The sequence below is a fragment of the Arvicanthis niloticus genome, chromosome 6 (genome assembly GCF_011762505.2).
Source record: "Arvicanthis niloticus isolate mArvNil1 chromosome 6, mArvNil1.pat.X, whole genome shotgun sequence".
NCBI classification, from domain to species: domain Eukaryota; kingdom Metazoa; phylum Chordata; class Mammalia; order Rodentia; family Muridae; genus Arvicanthis; species Arvicanthis niloticus.
The window spans coordinates 27,942,925-27,961,360 of record NC_047663.1 but is presented as its reverse complement, the minus strand read 5'-3'; the positions used below and the strand labels follow the sequence as shown (position 1 = coordinate 27,961,360).

Sequence of the window (18,436 nt, the reverse complement as noted above, 5' to 3'; positions counted from 1 at the left end):
TGCAGGCCAGCTGCCACAATCCATGGTGTCCTTAGGGGCCAGGCGTGGGGTTTGCAACAGTCCAGGCCTTATCCCACGACTGCTGGTGATACCGTAGTTTGCAGACATCCTCCAGTTCCCTGCCTTTAAATGTGTATGCATGGAGACCCTGAGGCATCTCCCCAGTTTCTACTAGGAGACAAAGCTGCAGAAATGGACACAATACTGGGAACACATAACCTTCAACCTGGATTTACCCTTTGAGATTTACTGATAATCCTCCCACTCGTATCCATTCTCAGTTCATAACCTTGGGTAAGACTCCTACCCACAGGACGTCAATCTGAAAAGAGGGACCCCACAGAGTAACAAACCTGTCTTCTGATTTGCCCATCCTTCCCCAATCTCCATCCCTATGCCTCAGTTTCCCCAGGACCCTGGGTAACCTATTGTTTAGACAACAAGCCTAAATGATGGAAATAAATATTTGTGCTAACGAAGAGGACTTTTTTTTTTTCCCTCCCTCTAGCTCATGTCCTAGTAATTATGATAATTAGCTTCACTAGTGTGATTCCAGAGAGCTGTTTGGGAAGAATTTTCAGGAGGTGTGTGGGAGGGTGGAAACTAGGCCCCTGATGTCCCTGTCTACCCCTCCCCCACCCAAGCACTCCTGAGGATGGCAACAATTTATCAGATGAAGAACAATTTTCTCTCCTGAAGTACCTGCTTCACCCTGTGGTAATGGTCAGGGATGGTACAGGTCCCGGGCTAAGCTTTGCTCCAAGCCCGGTCATTCTCTCACACCAGGGAAAGTTGTTGCAGCCTAATTGCCCTTCCTCAGAGCCTACAGGCTGTCGCTGTCCCCAGGAGTAGCCTCACTCTGTCCTCAGCTCTCAGAACAATCTTAGTTTCGTCCTTCTTAATCTCTTTCTCTCAGTGGCTGACCCTCCACCTGGTTCTGCATTGGCCTCTCGGTGACAGGGATTTGGAGTTGGGAACCTGGAGCTGACATCTCAACTCTAGCTCCAACTTCCGACATAATCTCGAACCAGAAGCCAGAGTCCTTGAAGCCCCCATCTCACAGGAGCATCCAAGGAAGAACAGTCACAACAGTGTTGACAACCCTTCCTGGCAAGACTGATCCATAGCTTAGACAAAGCACATGGTGGGGGCAGATAAAGGGAAAAGGTGGTTTTCCTTGCTTGAAAAAACAAAGGTGGCAACAGAGATCATGGTGAGGATGAAATGCCCCACCCCCAGGAAGTGCAGAGAGCATCGGCTGGCACACAGTAAGTGCTCAATAAATATCAGCTGTAAGTGGTAGCCATGAACGCATCTACTATGACTGGTAGTGATTAAAATGATTAAAAGATGCTGCTTTGGTCTGTCTGCTGCGTTCATAAAGCCCTGGAATTTCAGAGCTGGAAGGACTGAGAGATCACTCAGTATTTCTCAATACTGATTGGGGATTTGGGGTGCATGGTTCTTTGCTTGTAAGTGTTTTAGGATGTCAAATATCTTTCTCTTTTCCAATCGAACACTGGCAGTGCTCCCGTGGGGCTCACAAAGACAGAACTATACTTGGTCATTTCCGAACACCCCTAGGGAAGGTGATGATACCGTTGTGGGTTCAAAACCACTCCCCATTTTACCGGTGAAGAATCTGAAGCCACTAGTGGGAATGGGGTCTCAAAAAAAAAAAAAAATGGCTTGCTAACGGTCCTAACAGTAGCAGGTGGTGGAGTCTGGCTTTTGGTCTTAGATTTCTCCTGACTCACCCGTTATCCTTCCCACAGTATGGCAGACACTGCCACCCCTATGGGACTTGAGAGCTAAGAGCTTCCCATCTATTCTCCGCCTCCACCTGTGTCCCCATAATCCCCCACTCCCATGAAGGCTGGAGGAGTCACTCACGATGATGAGAAGAATGAAGTAGATGAAGTTGTAGAAGGAGTGAGCATCCATTACAAAGTACATGATGTCGACCCAGCCCTCCAGTGTGATAACCTGCGGCGGCAAGAGAGACGGCTGACTCTGGCTGGCACCACTAAAGCCTCCTCCCATCTGTTCCCCTACCCTAGCCACCACCCTAACCCCAAGGATGAGCACTCCCAAGTTGTGCAGCGTCCTGTGACTATTCTGGGCAAACATCCCAGGGCCCACGTGGCCCCACCTGGAAGATGGCGATCCAGGCGTAGCCAATGTTGTCAAAGTTGATGGCGCCTTTGAAGGGGTTGTGCTCGCCTGCAGAGCAGTTGGTATAGTATTGGTTCCAGTTGACGCAGGTGGTATTGCTGGAACTGTTATAGGCCTCGTAGTCCAGACCGCAGGGTGGGCCACCGCCGCCTTCCCCACGCAGTGTGGGCACGCTCCTGCAGGATCGCATACCATTCTCCCGAGGCTGAGAGCAGATGAAGGGGCTCTCGTCCTCATTCTCTGTCTGGTAGTAAGGCTCCAGGTCCACGCTCAGGGGGCTGCAGGGGGAGGGGTGATAGAGATAAGGCTGGGGTGTAAGATCTTCCACAGAGAAGCCAAAGAAGAAGAAGCTGTTGTAAGTGCACCAAGGCACACAGAGAGTAGGCCAGACCTACCGTGTGCGAGGGGATTGGGCAGAGCAGGGGTTTGTGGGTAGGGAGGACATGAGGGCTTGCTTAGGAACTCCAGAGACCAGAGATCCACCGTTCTAGGGAGGTGGTTTCCAACTTTGTTGCAAGTCAAAATCACAGGGGAGTTTATTTTTCCATCCACTCCTTCCTTCCTTGTCAGGTAGACTCGTGTATCCCCAGGCTGGCCTCAAACTCTATATAGCCAAATGATTGTGGCTTTCTGGTCCTCCTGTCTTTGCCTCCTGAGTTCTGGGACTACAGAACCACAGCACCCAGTTTATGTCTTGCTAGGGACCAAACTCAGGGCTTCATGTGTACAAGGTAAGCACCCTACCAACTGAGTTATATTCTCAGCACTCAGGGAACCTGCTGCTTGCCTTCCTTCCTTCCTTTCTTCCTTCCTTCCTTCTTTTTTTCCTTCTTTCTTTCTTCTGCTCTTTCTTTTAAGGCAAGGTCTCACTATATATCTTTGGCTGGCCCTGACCTATGTAAACTAAGCCAGCCCAAAACCCACAGAGATCCACCCAACTCTGTCTCCAGAGTTCTGAGATTAAAGCTGTGTACCATGTGGCTGGCTTCTGGGGCTTTTTAAATGCCTAAATCCGAGTTGAACCCCAGGTCAATGCAATGAGAATCTCTAGAAAGGGTACCTGGGCATCAGGACTTTAAAATGCCCCAGGTTGTTCCAATGTGTAACTAGGTTTGAGAGCCAAATACTGGATATGAGACCATGTATATCCATGGCAACAGGAAGCCAGGGACTGAGAGAGGTCCACAGCTCCCCAACCCATCACCCACCGGCTCCACCACTCACAGGCTGAAATTCTCAGGGAGGAAGCATCGGTTTCGAAGCAGCCCTGCCCACAGCTGGACACCAACGATGCCAAAGATGAAAAAGACGAAGAAACAGAGCAGCAGGACATTGCCCAGCATAGGCAAGGTATCCAGCAGTAATGTGACAAGGATGCGCATGCCTGTGGGGACAGAAGAGCCATGCTGGGGGCTCCTGTGTGTCCCAGCTAGGCTATGTGACACAGGCTGGCAGTTTTCCCCAAGAGGTTCCCACTGGGTATGATGTGAAGGACCAATTTAAGCTGGAGGGGAGACAGGCAGACAACCCTAACTCTTGGGGATCCCTTGACACCCCATTGGTCCGCCCATATTAATTGTTGTTTGGTACTACCACCTATCTGGAAAAAAACAGTGGTTTCCAAAGCCCTTTCAAGTTCTGAGTCCCATCTCACTCTCCCTGTGTCACCATGGGGCTGATGATATCACCCCCAATTTACAGATGAGAAGTCTGAGGCTCACAGAAGTGATGTGAGCTGCTCAGGATGGGATCTGCTAAATGTAGGCGCCAGGACTTAAATTTAGGTTTTTATGCTTCCAAATCCTGCTCCCTAAGGCATTGGCGCGCGCGCGCGCACACACACACACACACACACACACCCCTCCCACTTCCTTCTCTCACCAGACACAGTCACCTGACCTTCCTAAATGCTGGCCCCAGAGGGCCACTGGGGGAACAAAGCTGGACCTAGAGAAAGGCTAGCAGCAAACAAGATAACCAGTACTTAACCAGGTTTCTGAGCTTACTCCTACCTCCTAGTCCTGTATCTGTGTCTCTATTTCCTGCTGGGTCCAGATCTTGAAGTCAGGGTCTGAAGAGACACAGCTCTATCTTTTGGGGAGTATCTCCTCCCTCCAGGGTCAAGGCCACTACATACTCCCGACCCCAGACAAAAGCCCTGTTAGGGACCCACTCACCTTCCTCATTCCAGGTCCAAGACCCAAATACTTGAACTAGCCTTCAGAAGACCCAGAGTTTCTAAGCCCTTGTCAAACTGATGGATCTCTGGTGGCCCATTTGACCCCTAAAGTGCCCTGTGTGGGCCCTGCTCTCTCTAGGGCAAAGGTTCTCAACAACAGCCAACCAGCAACTGATTAACCTTCCTGATGGCTACAGCCACCTTGCTGTAGTTGGTCCTAATCCCCCTCAGTTCCCCCCCCCCCCCCAATCAGTTACTCAGAGCTCCAACTGAGATCAATTCCTCAGGGCATGCATTAAGGGAATTACAGCAGTGGTTAGTCTGAGGTCTATAAATCTAGTAGCTGTCACCTGGGAGAGGAGGCCAGCCATGCCCCTCTTCTGAATAGCCGTTAGCACCAAGCATCATGCCCCACCCCGGACTCACTCAGCAGTTCTGCCCTCCCAGAGATAACTGCATCACACACACACACACACACACACACACACACACACACACACACGCGCGCGGCTACTGCAACATCAGGCATAAAGTCAGGCACAATGCCCCCCTTCTGAGGCCCAGTGGGGACCATCTGCATCATGTATAGGTTGAGGAATTGCAAAGGGGGCCTGCAAAGGAGGAGGGGCAGAACAGCAAGGGAGCTGGAGCTGCCAAACCTTTGCTGGCTCCAGAAACCAATGCGGTTTAATTTAGATAATGGTCCCAGCAGTCACTGCAAGAATTGGAAAGGGGTGGGGGGTGGGGGTGGGGGTGGGGGACTGCAACCAGGGCCGGAGGGTAAGGCATGGAGTGGCCTTGTCTTGAGAGAGGGCCACTAGCACTTTGTGTCCCCTCCTGTGGGTCTGACAGTCACTTCACTGGTCCCCACCCACCTTTATTCCCCTAGAAAGGGGTCATCTGAGGTGTTTCTAAGATTCTGTCTAAAGCCTGGCTGAAATGAATGAGAGATTTTCCCAGGTAGCTTTGCTAGTGATACCACCAGGGCTAGGGGCTCGGACTGAATCCTTACTGAACCCTTCTCTGTCTCAGCTTCAAATGGTCAGGTCATCATGCCTGTGCCACATTTCCTCTGAGGGCCCTCTGTCCAGGGGTGAGGGCTAAGGGGTCACTCACTGGGCACCCGGTTAATGGCCCTGAGCGGTCGCAGCACACGGACTGTCCTGACTGCGGAGAAGCTGACGTTCTGCAGGTCCAGCGAATACTCCAGCATCCTGTGGGGAGGGGCCAGGAAGGAGGCCCTTTGAGTTTGAGGCCAACTCCATGTGAAAGAGGCCAGTGAAGAATCCTACTGTGAGGTGACAGAATGACCTAGGACTCTCCCCTCTCCTCTACCAAGGAAGGCTGAAGATCAGCTCTGTATCTGGGAGGCAGGGACAACATCCCCCCCCCCCCCCCAAGCAATGACTGTCTCCTCCAACCCAAAAGGAAGACTGAGATTCAGAGGACAGGCCAGAGCACTGCAAACAGGCAGCCTGGGCTGAGTGGACAGCCAGAGAGGCAGGAGATCTGCCCACTACTCCCCTGCCCTAGCCCAAGTCTTCACCCTGCAATGACGATGAAAAAGTCAAGCCGGTTCCAAGTGTCTCCCAGGTAACATTTCTTCCCAAAGATGCCCAAGGCCACCATCTTCACCACCATTTCCACAGCAAAGAAGGCAAAGATGAAGTCATCAAAGGCCTAAAGTGGAAAGGAGGAGCTAAAGAAACTGAGGAGATTGAGGGACACACTCACCCCAGTCAGAGCCCACCAGTTGGATCTGGTAGAACAGAGTTCAGGGTATTAAGATCCAAGAACCACTAACACACACACACACACACACACACACACACACACACTCACCTGCAGGATCCGGCAGCGCTGGGAGTCACAGGCAATGTCCTCACACGGCCTGAACATACCCAGAGTCACACAGTTGAGAAGAATGACCAGCATACTGACTCGCTCGAACCAAGTATCAGGTGTCAAGGAAATAGCTATCCAGAGCCTGAGCTGACGGAGCCTCCCATTGGCATACCTGATGCTTGCTACCTGTCAATTACCTCCCCACCCACACCCTCAAGGGATTTTGGAAACACAAAAGGTGAGACGGAAGGTCTTTTATCTCTCCAACCCCATCTTCCTCATTTGTAAGGAAGGGAAAGCCATGACTACCCTGGCTATTTGCACAAGCCGTGTAGGGAATAGCATTGATTGTGCGTGTGGAAATGCCAGGCTCCATGAGTTTGCTGTGAATCTCATGCTCCTCACTCACTGGATAGATGTGAGAAGCAAGTGAGATAATGTATGCGAATGTGTTACACAAACCTACAGGCGGATTAAGCCTGCCTTACAGTTTACCACGCACTTTCACACAATGCCACCACGACGATAGAGGCTGCTCACAACAGCCCCGTGAAGCATCCAAGGTGGATCATTCTATTCCCCCCCGCAACCCAAGGACAGCAAGACCCAGACAGCTGAAGCCAAGTCATGTGCCGGAGTTGCTCAAGGCGCCAGGATGAGACTGAGGCTTCCAAGCTTGTGGTCTACTCTCGCCTACCCTGAACTACAAATGCTCAGGCAGGCAGGGACTCATGAGAGCCTTAGTACCAGACAGGGAGAGACGAGAAAGCCTACATCTTAATTCCCCTCCCCGCCCTCGACCCTTCAGAGGAACCCTGGGCTCTCTCTCCAACCACCAGTTCCCTGGCTTCTCAAAGTCCTCAGCTGGTGGTCACATCCATGCCTTTTGAATCAAAACTACTCCCTGTGCCAGGGCCTGTGCTGGGTACAAGCTTCAGCTATGCCAAGTGGACAGTAGTGTCATACATAAGGCCAGGCTGTCACCATTTCTCTTGTATCTTCTAAACCCTAACATCTAGGAGCAGAGGGAAGTCTTTCTAAATCCCGAGCCTTTCTCCATGAGTTCTGCTGAGTAGTTGACCTTCAGCCTGTTGGCGTATACAAGATCCTTCTGGATAAAGAAGGTTCCAGGCCCTGGATCCCACAGATATACAGCCAGACAGTCTAGTTTACTCGTGGAAAAATAGGAGTGAAGCAGAAAGAGCAAAGAAACCAGAAACAAGCAGAGTCTAGAGAAGAAGGAGGAAGGGGTTATGGCTGCCTGTTGTCTGCCCTACCGGTCCACTCAGGGCTAGGAGCCCATGGGCTGTTCCTGTCTTAGCTTTGCTTCTGGAATGGGAATGCTTTTGCCAGGCATCAGGGAGGATCAGAGGACCAAACCCCAGCCTCCCAGCTGCCTCTACCATACCCCACCTCTGTGATGAATCTCCAACCCTGACTTCTCCCTCAGCCACCTTGATGCCTCCCCCATTCTTTTTGGCCAGACTCTTTCTTCTTGTGTACACATCCCTGTCACCACCCGTGCCTAGCACCCTAGAAATCCCAAGATGTTTCAGTTCTCCTAATATCCATCTCTTAAAAGAATGAGAGTATGGTGTGCGCCTTTAATCCCAGCACTTGATGGATTTCAGAGTTCGAAGCCAGCCTGGTCTACAGAGCGAGTTCCAGGACAGCCAGGGCTGCACCCTATCTCAAAAAAACAAAAGAAAAAAAAGTAAAAAATAAAATAAAATCCTAGGTTTAAAGCGGCTTAATAGGTGAGAGGGGTAAATGAAAGGCTGTTTTCCTGACTGTAGCCGATGGATCTCTCTCCAGAATGGGGGTCAGCCAGGGGTCACTCTGGAAAAGAGGAGAAAGGGAGGAAGCCACCACTTGGAAAGGAAAGGAGACAATTACCCTTAACAACTGGTCTGTCCCCCCCACACCCCCAAGCTAGCCCATTCTCCTCTGCAGGAGAGACAGGGCCACAGAGGGGCCCTTGAGAGCAATGCTGGGGGAGAAAGGCTCCAGGACATCTATTGGACATCCAATGACAGTGACTCTACTTAGTTAAGTCATCCATGTGCTTGGCTCTTCTCCGTTGCTGGCTATGGGCTCCTGGCAGGTAAGAATACGACGCTACATCTTTAACAGCAGCCACACTACAAAGTCCAGTGTAATATGCAGTTCAGAGCAAATGATCAGCACACAGCAAGAACAAATGAATGAGCCACGGTGCCAATCAGTCAGTCATCTGCCTATCTAGAAGCCGGATGTGCCTTCCCATTCATGTTTTCCTGATGTTTCTCTCAACAGTGACAAATTCATGACAGTGATGTAAGGAGGAACAGAATTGACCTATGGAGGAACTGGGTCCCTCTTCTGTCCGAGACAGACTTAGTCTGGGGCCTCCGATAGTCAGAACCTGCCCCCAGACAACCCCATATCAGGCTCTTAACCAAAATCCCCTTCTCCGGGCCCATTGGCAATCCAGCCTGCACCCAGGCACATCCCTTGCAGTCTGGCTTTCCCATCACTGTAGATAAGTTTAAAAGGACAGGCAAATCTAGAACAATCTGAGCAGAGGAATATCTAAGGGGGGGGGGGTCTTTCACCCTTCTCAGGGTGGGGTTTGTTTCCTTGGCAACATGGCAGTATGTCACTGTGTGATGTTCTTCTGTTGCCATAACAACAGGAGAATATGTCACCAGGTGGTGTGGATTTGTTACTATGGTAACTGAAGAGACACCCCCCCACCCCCTTACACATTCTCTCCCCTTGCCCAGACTGCTCTTTTGCCCTTATGCAAGGAAAGAGAAGCAAGGAGACCCACAGGTTATCAGGTTGGGGGGGGGGGAACCATGTGACAGATCCCCATGGTAACTAAGGGAACGGGGGACACTGGTTGCCATAGTGACTATGAGAGACCTGTGCAGTCACATGTCTACTGTTGCTATGGTGACTGTCCGGGCTGGAGTGGATCCCAAAGGGTGGGAGCAGGAGAGGGGAGGATCTTTCTCCTCCCCACAACCCACCATCAAAAGCAGAGAAAGAGAGAATGGCAGAAGCAGACCTCTCTACCATCCCTCCCCCTCCTCTCTTTCCTGGGAGAGGGAAATAGAGCATGTTATATCCACAAATGAGTCTTCTCCATAGGTTTTTATCTAGATAGAGCTTTTGCCCAGATTATTGGCAACTAGAGATCTAAGGCCCTGGGCCCAGGGTGTGAACCCAGACGGCAAGCAGGCCTTCTAAGCTGCCTCTCTCCCTCCCAGAAGTCTGGAAATGTGAGACTAAGGAACACTGAGGAGGAAATTGGCCTGGAACCAGGAATTCTGGCCTTCTAGTAAGAGTTGGGGGATGGGACACAGGTTCTTGCCTCACCCATCCCACCAAGAGGTTGGTAGTCTACAGGATCCGATGCTTCCCAGGGTGGAAGCCGATTCAGGGATTTAGTTGGATGGCCTGCACTCATTTATTTTTCTTCAGAAAAGGGGAATCCCCAACAATGGCCTCATCCCACTAACTACCCTTTTTCCCTATGCGCCCCCCAGCTCCGGTGTGTGGGTGTGTGGGGAGAGAGGTTTCCAACTAAACTGAAAAGTGAAGCTTGCCCGAAAGGCAGCCAGCCCCACCCAGAGACAGAGACAGGAGACACAGAGACACATGAGAGAGGGCCACTGGAATCTTTGGGAGGGGAAATAGGCCAGAAATCTGATTCAAACTCTGTGACTGGGGTGTGTGTGTGTGTATGTGTGTGTGCTCGCAGTGTCTGTCACCATCCCAGCTAAGGCAGGCTGGGCGGGGTGAAAGCCGGGGCGGGAGCAGCAGAAGGGGGGCCAGGGTGGAGGGGTAATCCCAGGAATGGCTCCAACTGGCACTAGGGGTGATGGGGAGTCCCCCAGCAGTGGAACGGAGTACATGCAGAGGAGTCTATATGACCCAGAAGAAAGGAGAATCTGGGACAGATTACCCAAGATCCTCTGCCCCCACCCCAGTTCCACTCAATTCTCTGCCCCAGCTCTTCTCCCCAGAATCTTCTCTGGACGGTTTAGAATTTGGAAATGGGATGAGGGAACATATGAGAATCAAGCAACCCCCTTATGATGCATATTCTCTCTCTCTCTCTCTCTCTCTCTCTTCCTCTCTTCTGAGGACCCAATGGAGAATCTTCCCTTGGGAAGAATAGGAAGCCTTGGGGCACTGGGACAATGGCAAGGAAGACTACAGAAATTCCTAGGGCCTCCTCCCTTCTAGAGACACACACTTGAACACACACAGTGACGCACAGTCCCACACTCACATTCACTTCTGGAAGCCATTAGGACTCCTGTCTCTCAGACCTCCCCCCCTCCTCCCCTCAACTCCTGGCAGGCTCCCCTCTCCTTCTCTGGCCCCCCTCCCACTCCTCCATCCCAAATGCCAGCCTGTGATTTCCAAATGAGAAAAAGCTGTGCTGGGCTCTGAGCTTGGAGAAACTCCTACACAAACTTCCAGATGTGACACAACAACCCGAGAGGGAATGCTCAGGAGCTCCTTCCCGGGAGGGGAAATGCACGCCCTCACACTGTAAGAAACACACTGCAAAGGCCAGCGTGCCCCTGTTAACCTGGGAAGCAGCGGCCTGCCAGGGAGCTGGTTGGACCCATATCTCTGATCTCCCCAGTACAGGAACATATATTTTGTGTCCTTCCTCCTTCCTCCCTACACACACACACACACACACACACACACACACACACACTTCCTACCTACACTTAGATCTCCACTCTAGGAAATCTGGCCTTTTAATGAGACTGCAAGAGGAAGGGACCAGGAAAAAGTATGTCAAGTTAAAGGCTAACTAGCTTCACTCAACTGGGAGGGAAAGCCTGTCAGGCCCCTCAGGACCAACGTCTTCATGACCTACATTGGGGACTCCCGAAGCCAACAGAAGCCTTGCAGACACCAAAAAGAGAGAAGGGAGAGGGTTAAGGCTCAGGGGGCAGTTCAGAGTCTTCTCTGTCTGTGGAAATACACTTGTCCTTGTGAGTTGGGTCTGATGGGAAAGTGAAGGTGAAAGTCCAGGCAGCCCCCTTTACAAAGAAACTGTTCTCAGCACCTTCAGGTAGCTAGTCTAGATCTAGGGACATAGGTGCTACACACCAAGATCACACATGACTCCCCAGATTGGGCCTGCGACCCTAATCTCAAGATTAGCACTAGACTCTCACCCCCTTTCCCTTCTGCAAGCCTGGTCACTTATTTCCTTCCAGGAAAGTATTTACCTCCAGAGCCTCCACCTGGAGATAGGGCAAGTGAACAGAGATGCTTGCCAAAAGGTCTGTTTTTAGGAGCTGTTTGATGGGAGAGGTGACAAGATGTTCCAGTCACCCCTAGGACTCCTGAGAAAGAGAAGATAGGGACTGCTGGGGGTTCCCTATTCATAACGTGGTTAGGAGTGGAGATGAGGGTTTCCTTTCTCACCTCCATCTCTGCCACAGAGAAGGAGACATAGGGATGGAGACTCATAATTCAAGATAGCAATTAGGGAGACCACAGTCCTCAGATCCCCTACTCTCCTTTCTTCGGTTCAGAGAGAAAGGAAGGAGGGGGCAAAGGATTGGGAGAGGACTGATGAGGGGAGCTTCTCAAAGACTCAAGGAGTGTAGAGCAGGGGGTGGGGGGACTCAGCTTATATCCTGCTTTGCGCACTAGAGGCAGCGGCTGCAGAGGCCAGCATTAAGCTTTCCGCTGCCCCTGTGCTCCAAAGGAGAGCCCTCCTTGGACTCTCAGGGGCGACTGGGTAAACCTGGGGTCTCCCAGCCTGACTCCCAGAGAACCTCTGGGCTAGAAGAGAATCAGAAGAGGCTACCGGTTACTGAGATAGCCATACAGCTAGCCCCCCACCCCCTTTCCAGTACCCCAGAAATGGGCATCAGTCAAACCAGTGAGTTCTTTGTGCTAAGGGTTTTTAGAGGACCAGGGGTTCCCTGACCACACCAGGCTAAGCAGAGGTGAGGGTGAGGATCAAAATTCATCTGTCTGGAATGTTGGGCATGTGCTCCCAAAACCCATCCACAGAGTAGGCTAGGAGAGCTCGCCCTCAGTCCTTCTTAATGAACACACTGGCAGTTTCCTGGTCCCCCCAACACTTTCAGACGACTGCGGTTTCCCATACCTGGTCTGCCATGAGCCGGAACACTCTGATTTGTGAAAGGGAAGGCGTAGTGTGGACCAGCTTAATCCCATCCCCCACTTGCCGGAGCGTTTGTCAGTCCCCCCCTCCCCCCCATTAGAAAAAACCCAGCACAAAACTCCCCAACCCAACCTTAGCACTCAACATCAGATAAAGAATTGAGGTGGAGAGGGCGCTGGCCGCATTGGGCTTTCTCTGGAAGGGGCTCCAGTCCAGCTCTAGGGGCAGACAGCTCCCCCTTCACCACATCTTGCTCTCATTCTGCACCCCTGACATCAGCCGCCGCCGAAATCTCCTTGTTGTGCCTCCAACCCGCGGATTGGGAGGGTGTTGGGGGGACAGGACCTGCCCCCACCCCCGATTCCCCGCTAGGTCAGTAAAAACCTCAGCCTTAAGGACTAGGTCGGGGCACTGGACCCTAGAATCCGCCGCAAACTTTGGGGCGGGGGCATAAGGAAACCCCAGGAGATTGCGGTCTCCCCTCCTCCGTCCCCGCAGCTTCCTTTCCACCCCTGCCCCCAAACTCGAAAACCAAACCCAGCTCGCTAACCCGCGGCAGGCGGGCTGGCGGAGTAGAAAGCCCAGGCTCCTGAAGCTGCCCACATCTGGAGGATGACGACCCTCCTCTGCCCACATCTGTAGAGCATCAGCTGCTTACCAGAGGGTCACCTCTCCTCTCTTTTCCTAGCTTGGATTTCAACCCTCCACCCCTCACCCCCGCCCAAGGAAGACTGAGGTGTGTGTATTCGGAGGTGGGGCTCGTCTGGGGTACCCACCAGTCTCCGCTTCTACTCGGACGCCCCCTCCCCTCTAAACAGTCCCCCACTCAACTGTTCACAGTCCAAGCCCACTTCTCCAACTCACCTGGCTTTCGGTCCCCTCTGGCAACACGGCCCGCCCCCCTGTGGACCCCCCTAGTCCGGCCCATCGCGGTGCCCCGAAGGATATGGGTTACAGACCGTGCGGAGACACCAGCTCCGCGGGCGGCTGTCCTGGCTCAAGTAGAAGAAAACCACCGGGGCCAGCGCCGGGTACGGCAGCCCCTCCGCCTCGGAGTCCGCGCTGCCCGGGTCCTTTTCCGTCGACCCCGGCCCCTGCCGTCCCCCGGCCCCGGACAGGTCGTTGAGCCGCGTGAAGCTCCGGGGCTGTCCCGACTCCTCGGCGCCCGCTCCATCATCCTCCTCGTCCATCCTCTGGCCAGCCGGGGCCCCGGGGGGTCCGAAGAGGGGCGAGCGGAGCCCCTCAGAGGAGGTGTCCTCACGCAACCGGGGGACCTCGGTGGGGGAGCATGTGTGGGGCTCTAGAAAGCTTGCTGAGCCCCCAGGAGGGCCAGTTCAGCTCAGCTCCCCCTGCCCTCAGGGGCATGCTGCCCGCGGGGCGCCGGGTCGCAGGGAAGCCCCGCCTGGCGAGAGTCCCGCTTCCCCTGGGTTCCCGGGGGCTCCCCGACTAGCCAGCCGGCTTCCCCTCACTTTGTTCCGGCTTCTTCGATTCGCGCCCAGGCTCCGGTTGCCCGAATAGGCGCTACCTTCGGTGAAGCAGCCCCCAAGAGGAGGAGGAAAAAAGGGGCCACCCGGTGGAGGGCGGGGGTCCAGGGAGGGGCACCCCCTCTTCCCTCGGCGCAGCTGGAGCAGGATCTAAGGGGTCAGCATCGTCCCGGCTACGCGCCAGAGACGCTGGGGGGGAGGGGAGGAGGGATCTCTTTGGGGGTGGGTTTGGAGGGGGTGGGGGCCGGCTCCTTCCTCCGCCCCGCGGCGGGCTAGAGGACCGGGAGGGGCGGGGAGACCGTGGGGGGCCGTCCCGGGCGGGGGTGGAGGCGGAGATGTAGCCGCCGCCGCCGCCGTGGCTGCCGTTGCCGTAGCTATCGCCGGCGCCACTGCCTCCTCCTCCGGCCGAGGCCGAGACGCGGAGCGAGAGAACGAGCGAAAGCGGCGGCGAGGAGCCCGGCGCACACCACAGCTGGATCCCTCACTCCAACTTCAAGCCTCGGCCCCGCCTTTCCCCAGCCAACCTCACAGCCAATCGCCGTGCGTCACCGGTCCAAAGCCGCCCTTCCATTGGTCGGCCGCCGTGCCAGTGCGGGAGGGGATACCGGGGGAGAGAACCACAGCTGGAATCCGGTTCCCACCCCAAAACCAGGACCGCCTTTCTACCCTCCTCTTGCCCCTGGGTTCGCTCTCGAAGGCTGGGGCCAATCAGACGACTGTCCAGACCGAACCCACTTTCCTATTGGCCTCTGGGGTCTTTGGGACTCCCCTGGGAGGGAACCTCGAGACATCAAAGGATTTGTCATCAAGTTCTAGGGTAGCCCTACGGGCCTCTGACATTTTTTTGTCCGGGACCCCCAAATTGGACAGCAGACAGAAGTCAGAGCTTAGGTCTAAGCAGGACTGAAAAAGAAGGGTGACAGGGATCACAGGAGTTTGGGGTGTTACCAGGATCCCACAGCTAAATCCGATTCTTCACCTGGTTAATAACCTACCTTCTGCTTGAACCTGGGAGTCAGACTGGGGAAAGGGAAGAAAAGTCTGGTGTTTCAGGCTAGAAGGGGTCTGTTTGGGAAAAATAGGTGTAGCTAGAAAGGTAGAAGTGGGCGTGGTCTGGAAATGTTTCCCACCAGCCTCTTACTTTTGCTGGTCCAGATCTCCTATCCACTTCTAAGAAGTTAACCCTGGTCTAACCCTAACCCTCAGGTCTTCTTACTGATGCTCTGAGTGACATCTCCTGCTTCTAGAGATCTTTGAAGGTTGGAGACTCCTTTCAGGGGTTTCATGCTGGAAAAGCATAGCCTCCAGGCGTGGTAGCACCAGACTGCAGAGCCTGGATCACCAGCGGCCCCCAAGTGGGAACAGCCTGCAAAGGCCACTGTGGGCCTCGAGTGTTGTTTCTAAGGAATGACACCTAGAGCTGAGCTTTACCAATTTCATCCTGCAAAACTCCACTCCGTGCCTCAGTTTCTCCCCTTGATTCCCAATATGACTTAATCGAGAAGTGTCTGAGAGATAAATGCTTCCTGGAGTTACTCTTCTCCACCACTGTATTGGCAGTGGTGCTGGCGCTTGTGTGCTTCCAAGGCATGTACACTCAAATGGAGACCCGGCTTTCGCCCAGCCCCATCTCCCTATATTCAGGGGCTCAGTCGATTCTATTTCTCTCACAGCCTCCAAAAGGCTGTGGGTGCCAGAGAACCAAGTGGCACCGGAATTCTGAACGTGATTGGGGAGGGGAGAGGGGAAGCGTTTGTGTTAGACGCAGGGAAGACGTCTCTACAATCTGCATAGGATGTATACGATGGAACGGCAGGATTTGTAGTCCTGGTAGACTCAGGAATGGCACAAGCCACTGCGGAAAAGCTGAGGAATGGACTGGATCACCTCCTGCAGCCCCTGATTCCCAGGCGTTCTTCCCTGACAAAGTTGCACCACCCACACATCCTCCAGAGGCCTCCTGGCACCATGACATGGGTTTGGGGCCGTGTCAGCTCCCACTCCGGCCGGTTGCCAAGCTGGGGTGAAGAGGGCAGAGCTGCTGCTGTGCCTTCACCTTCCTGGTTGCCCTTTTGCCAAATCCTAGCATTGAGTTGTGCAAATGAGGCCAGACCTATTTGCATTTTATGCTAATGAGCATATCCCCTAAGTGCCTGTTTCTCCTGGAGGGAGTCTCTGCTCTCATTCTGAGTGTGAGGCGCCAGTCTTGAACTCAGGGCCCTCTTCAGGGATAGAGGAACTATTTATGGCTTGCTTTTAGAGTCTGACATCTTTCCTCCCTCCTGCATATCCTCAGTCAAGCAGGTGGGCTTGCCCTTCTGACCACCATCTTGAAGCCTTAGGGTTGGCAGCCAAGGTGAGAACTCTCATAACCCAGTCTATAAAGCAGAGAACTCTGTGAGGCCAGAGGCTTGGCCAGCCTCACAGATCTCCAGTGGTCAAAAGCATCATCTCTTCCTTCTCTGGCTGCCCTGTTCTGGAACATACCAAGAAAAGAGGCAAGCAGGCATCAGCTGGAGAAGTTGAGACCTACTTCCCTGGGTTTGCATCCTGAGGTAGAACTGCCATCTAGGACAGCCTAGGGCATCAGGGGAGCCTATGTGCTACCTGAGGTGGGGGAGGGAGGACAAAAGCAAGAGAAGATAGGACACTTTGCACTCCAATGCCCCATTGCTAGGTTCTGGCACCACCCCTTCCTCCTGGCTTCCTTTCTGGAGGTATTTAGCAGTGGCCGATAGATAGGTAAGAAATACTGAAGACACAGTACTGAGCCAGTAAAAGGTGGGAAGCCTCACAGTACAAAGCATTATCCCTGGGCAGGGATAATGGGTGGAAACTTCTCTCTCTCCCTAGGCTGTATTCCTTGCGCATGTCCTAGTCTAGTGTTTGATACATAGTGGGCACTTATTTAAAAAAAAATTTTTTTTAGATGATTTCAGACCAGGAAGTGGAAGATGAAAGAAAAAAAAAATCCCTTATTTGTGCCTCTGTTTCCCACCAAGTTAGACCTATATGGTCCAACTCTCTTACGAGTTTGCTAGAGTATCTTCAATGTGCCTTGCTCAGCAAGCTCCTCCAGGGCCCTGCAGCTTTCTGGCCTTTACCCCTCCCATGCTGGTTCCCTTAAGAACAAAATGAATCACCCATTTGTGGTACTCTTTACTTGGGGTTGCTACAACCACCCCATTTGGTCATCTCCATATCTCTGGGAACTGAATGACATTGCTATTTCTCAGTTAAAGAATCTGGGGCTCAGGGAAATGAAATGATAATTCTCAAATCAAGAAGTCATGAGAACTTGTGACCCTAGGCCCTTAGCTGCCCCAATATGGTCCTGCTGACAGAAGAGGGACATAGAGGATGGTAAGGTGGCACTTGTCAAGAGGAAGAGATGTGGGACTTTTAAATCAATTCCATATCCAGTAAGGGTCATGTTCAGTCTGTATGTTGGAAAGCCCAGCCTTCCTGGGAGAAGTAATTTCTTCCTCTGAATCAATTTACAAGATGCCACAGCCCTGTTCCTGCCTGATAGCGGAGGGGAAATGAGAGATGCAAAAGGCAGGCAGGTGGAGGAAAACACCAAATGCACACTCCTTCATAGCCGTGTCTCCCCCTCCTGGCAAGAAGCATCTTTGTTGTCATTCTGAAGACCCCAGGGAGAAGCTGGTATGCTCAGGGGTGTCAGGCTAGATTCCTACCAACTCTGGCCTTCCAACAGCCATCCCTAGAAGGCTAAAGGTCCCTGCTTCACCATCTCCTTCATGGGGGTCGGTGGGACCACAGAGGCAAGAGGGCTACATGAACTGCTCAGACTGTTCCAAATCCAGTGCTAGGGTTGCCAAAAAGGCCACCTGTGTCTCACCATGCCGTACTTTCTCTTCCTGCTGCCCCCAAGCTAGGCTCTGCGTGTCCAGTCTTTGACTTGCTGGCAAGGCTGAGTGGGCTCCAGTAAGAAAGAGGCCAGCTGACCTCATTGGCCAGAGTGCTAATCCCCTCCAGATGGGCTGGTGGCTTGCACCAAGGGCCCGCTGCCCAGACTGAGACAACTCTGGTCTCAGTGACCATGGGTAGGTGTGTATGTGTGACAATCTTGTGTCTCTAGTTTCTTACCTGCTCCCTTCCTCCCTGCTCCCCACATCTCCCTAGCAGCAGCCCCCGCCCATCCATTTTTCTTTTCCTCTCTGGCAGCTTCTTCCAGCTCTCTGTGATGTTTGGCCTGGAGGTTAGGACGATATTCAAGCTCAGTAGACCTCAAAGAAACAGTTTCTACGCAATCCCACAACCCAATTCTACACCTTCTCATTCCAAGCGTGTCTCGAGGCTGTCTACCTGGAGGGCAACTATGCGGGGTCTTCTGTGAAGATGCATTTGCCAAGGATGAGATTTAAGAGCATCTTCCAACATTCAGAGGACAGGTGCCAGCTTCCTCTGTAGCAGGAGTCAGATGGATCTGGGGAAGGACTTCCAACACAACAGACGTTCCACATTCAAGAGAGCCCTTTCCCAGACCATCCTGCAGGAAGAGGCAGAGCATGACCTCCTTCAGTGATGCTGGGATTGGGTGGGTACCCTCAAAGAAAAGTCTTGGCCCTGCTA

General features: G+C 53.1%; 1 protein-coding gene across 34 annotated transcripts in view; it reads right to left on the bottom strand.

The window, feature by feature from the left end:
- Nucleotides 1–14,056, bottom strand: part of Cacna1g (calcium voltage-gated channel subunit alpha1 G) — a 65,359-nt gene extending 51,303 nt beyond the window's left edge. For 18 of the 34 annotated variants that reach the window (XM_076935953.1, XM_076935965.1, XM_076935966.1 and 15 more), the window contains exons 1-7: nucleotides 13,306–14,055; nucleotides 6,197–6,309; nucleotides 5,901–6,034; nucleotides 5,471–5,568; nucleotides 3,400–3,559; nucleotides 2,153–2,453; nucleotides 1,894–1,986 (exon numbers count right to left, since the gene is read on the bottom strand). In XM_076935953.1, the coding sequence (XP_076792068.1) occupies nucleotides 1,894–1,986; nucleotides 2,153–2,453; nucleotides 3,400–3,559; nucleotides 5,471–5,568; nucleotides 5,901–6,034; nucleotides 6,197–6,309; nucleotides 13,306–13,546 (1,140 nt within the window). In that variant the 5' untranslated portion in view covers nucleotides 13,547–14,055. Of the gene's footprint in view, nucleotides 1–1,893; nucleotides 1,987–2,152; nucleotides 2,454–3,399; nucleotides 3,560–5,470; nucleotides 5,569–5,900; nucleotides 6,035–6,196; nucleotides 6,310–13,305 lie in introns of all 34 variants that reach the window. The other 16 variants (XM_076935973.1, XM_076935977.1, XM_076935975.1 and 13 more) reach the window with 2 other exon arrangements.
- Between the last annotated feature and the right edge of the window lie 4,380 nt (nucleotides 14,057–18,436).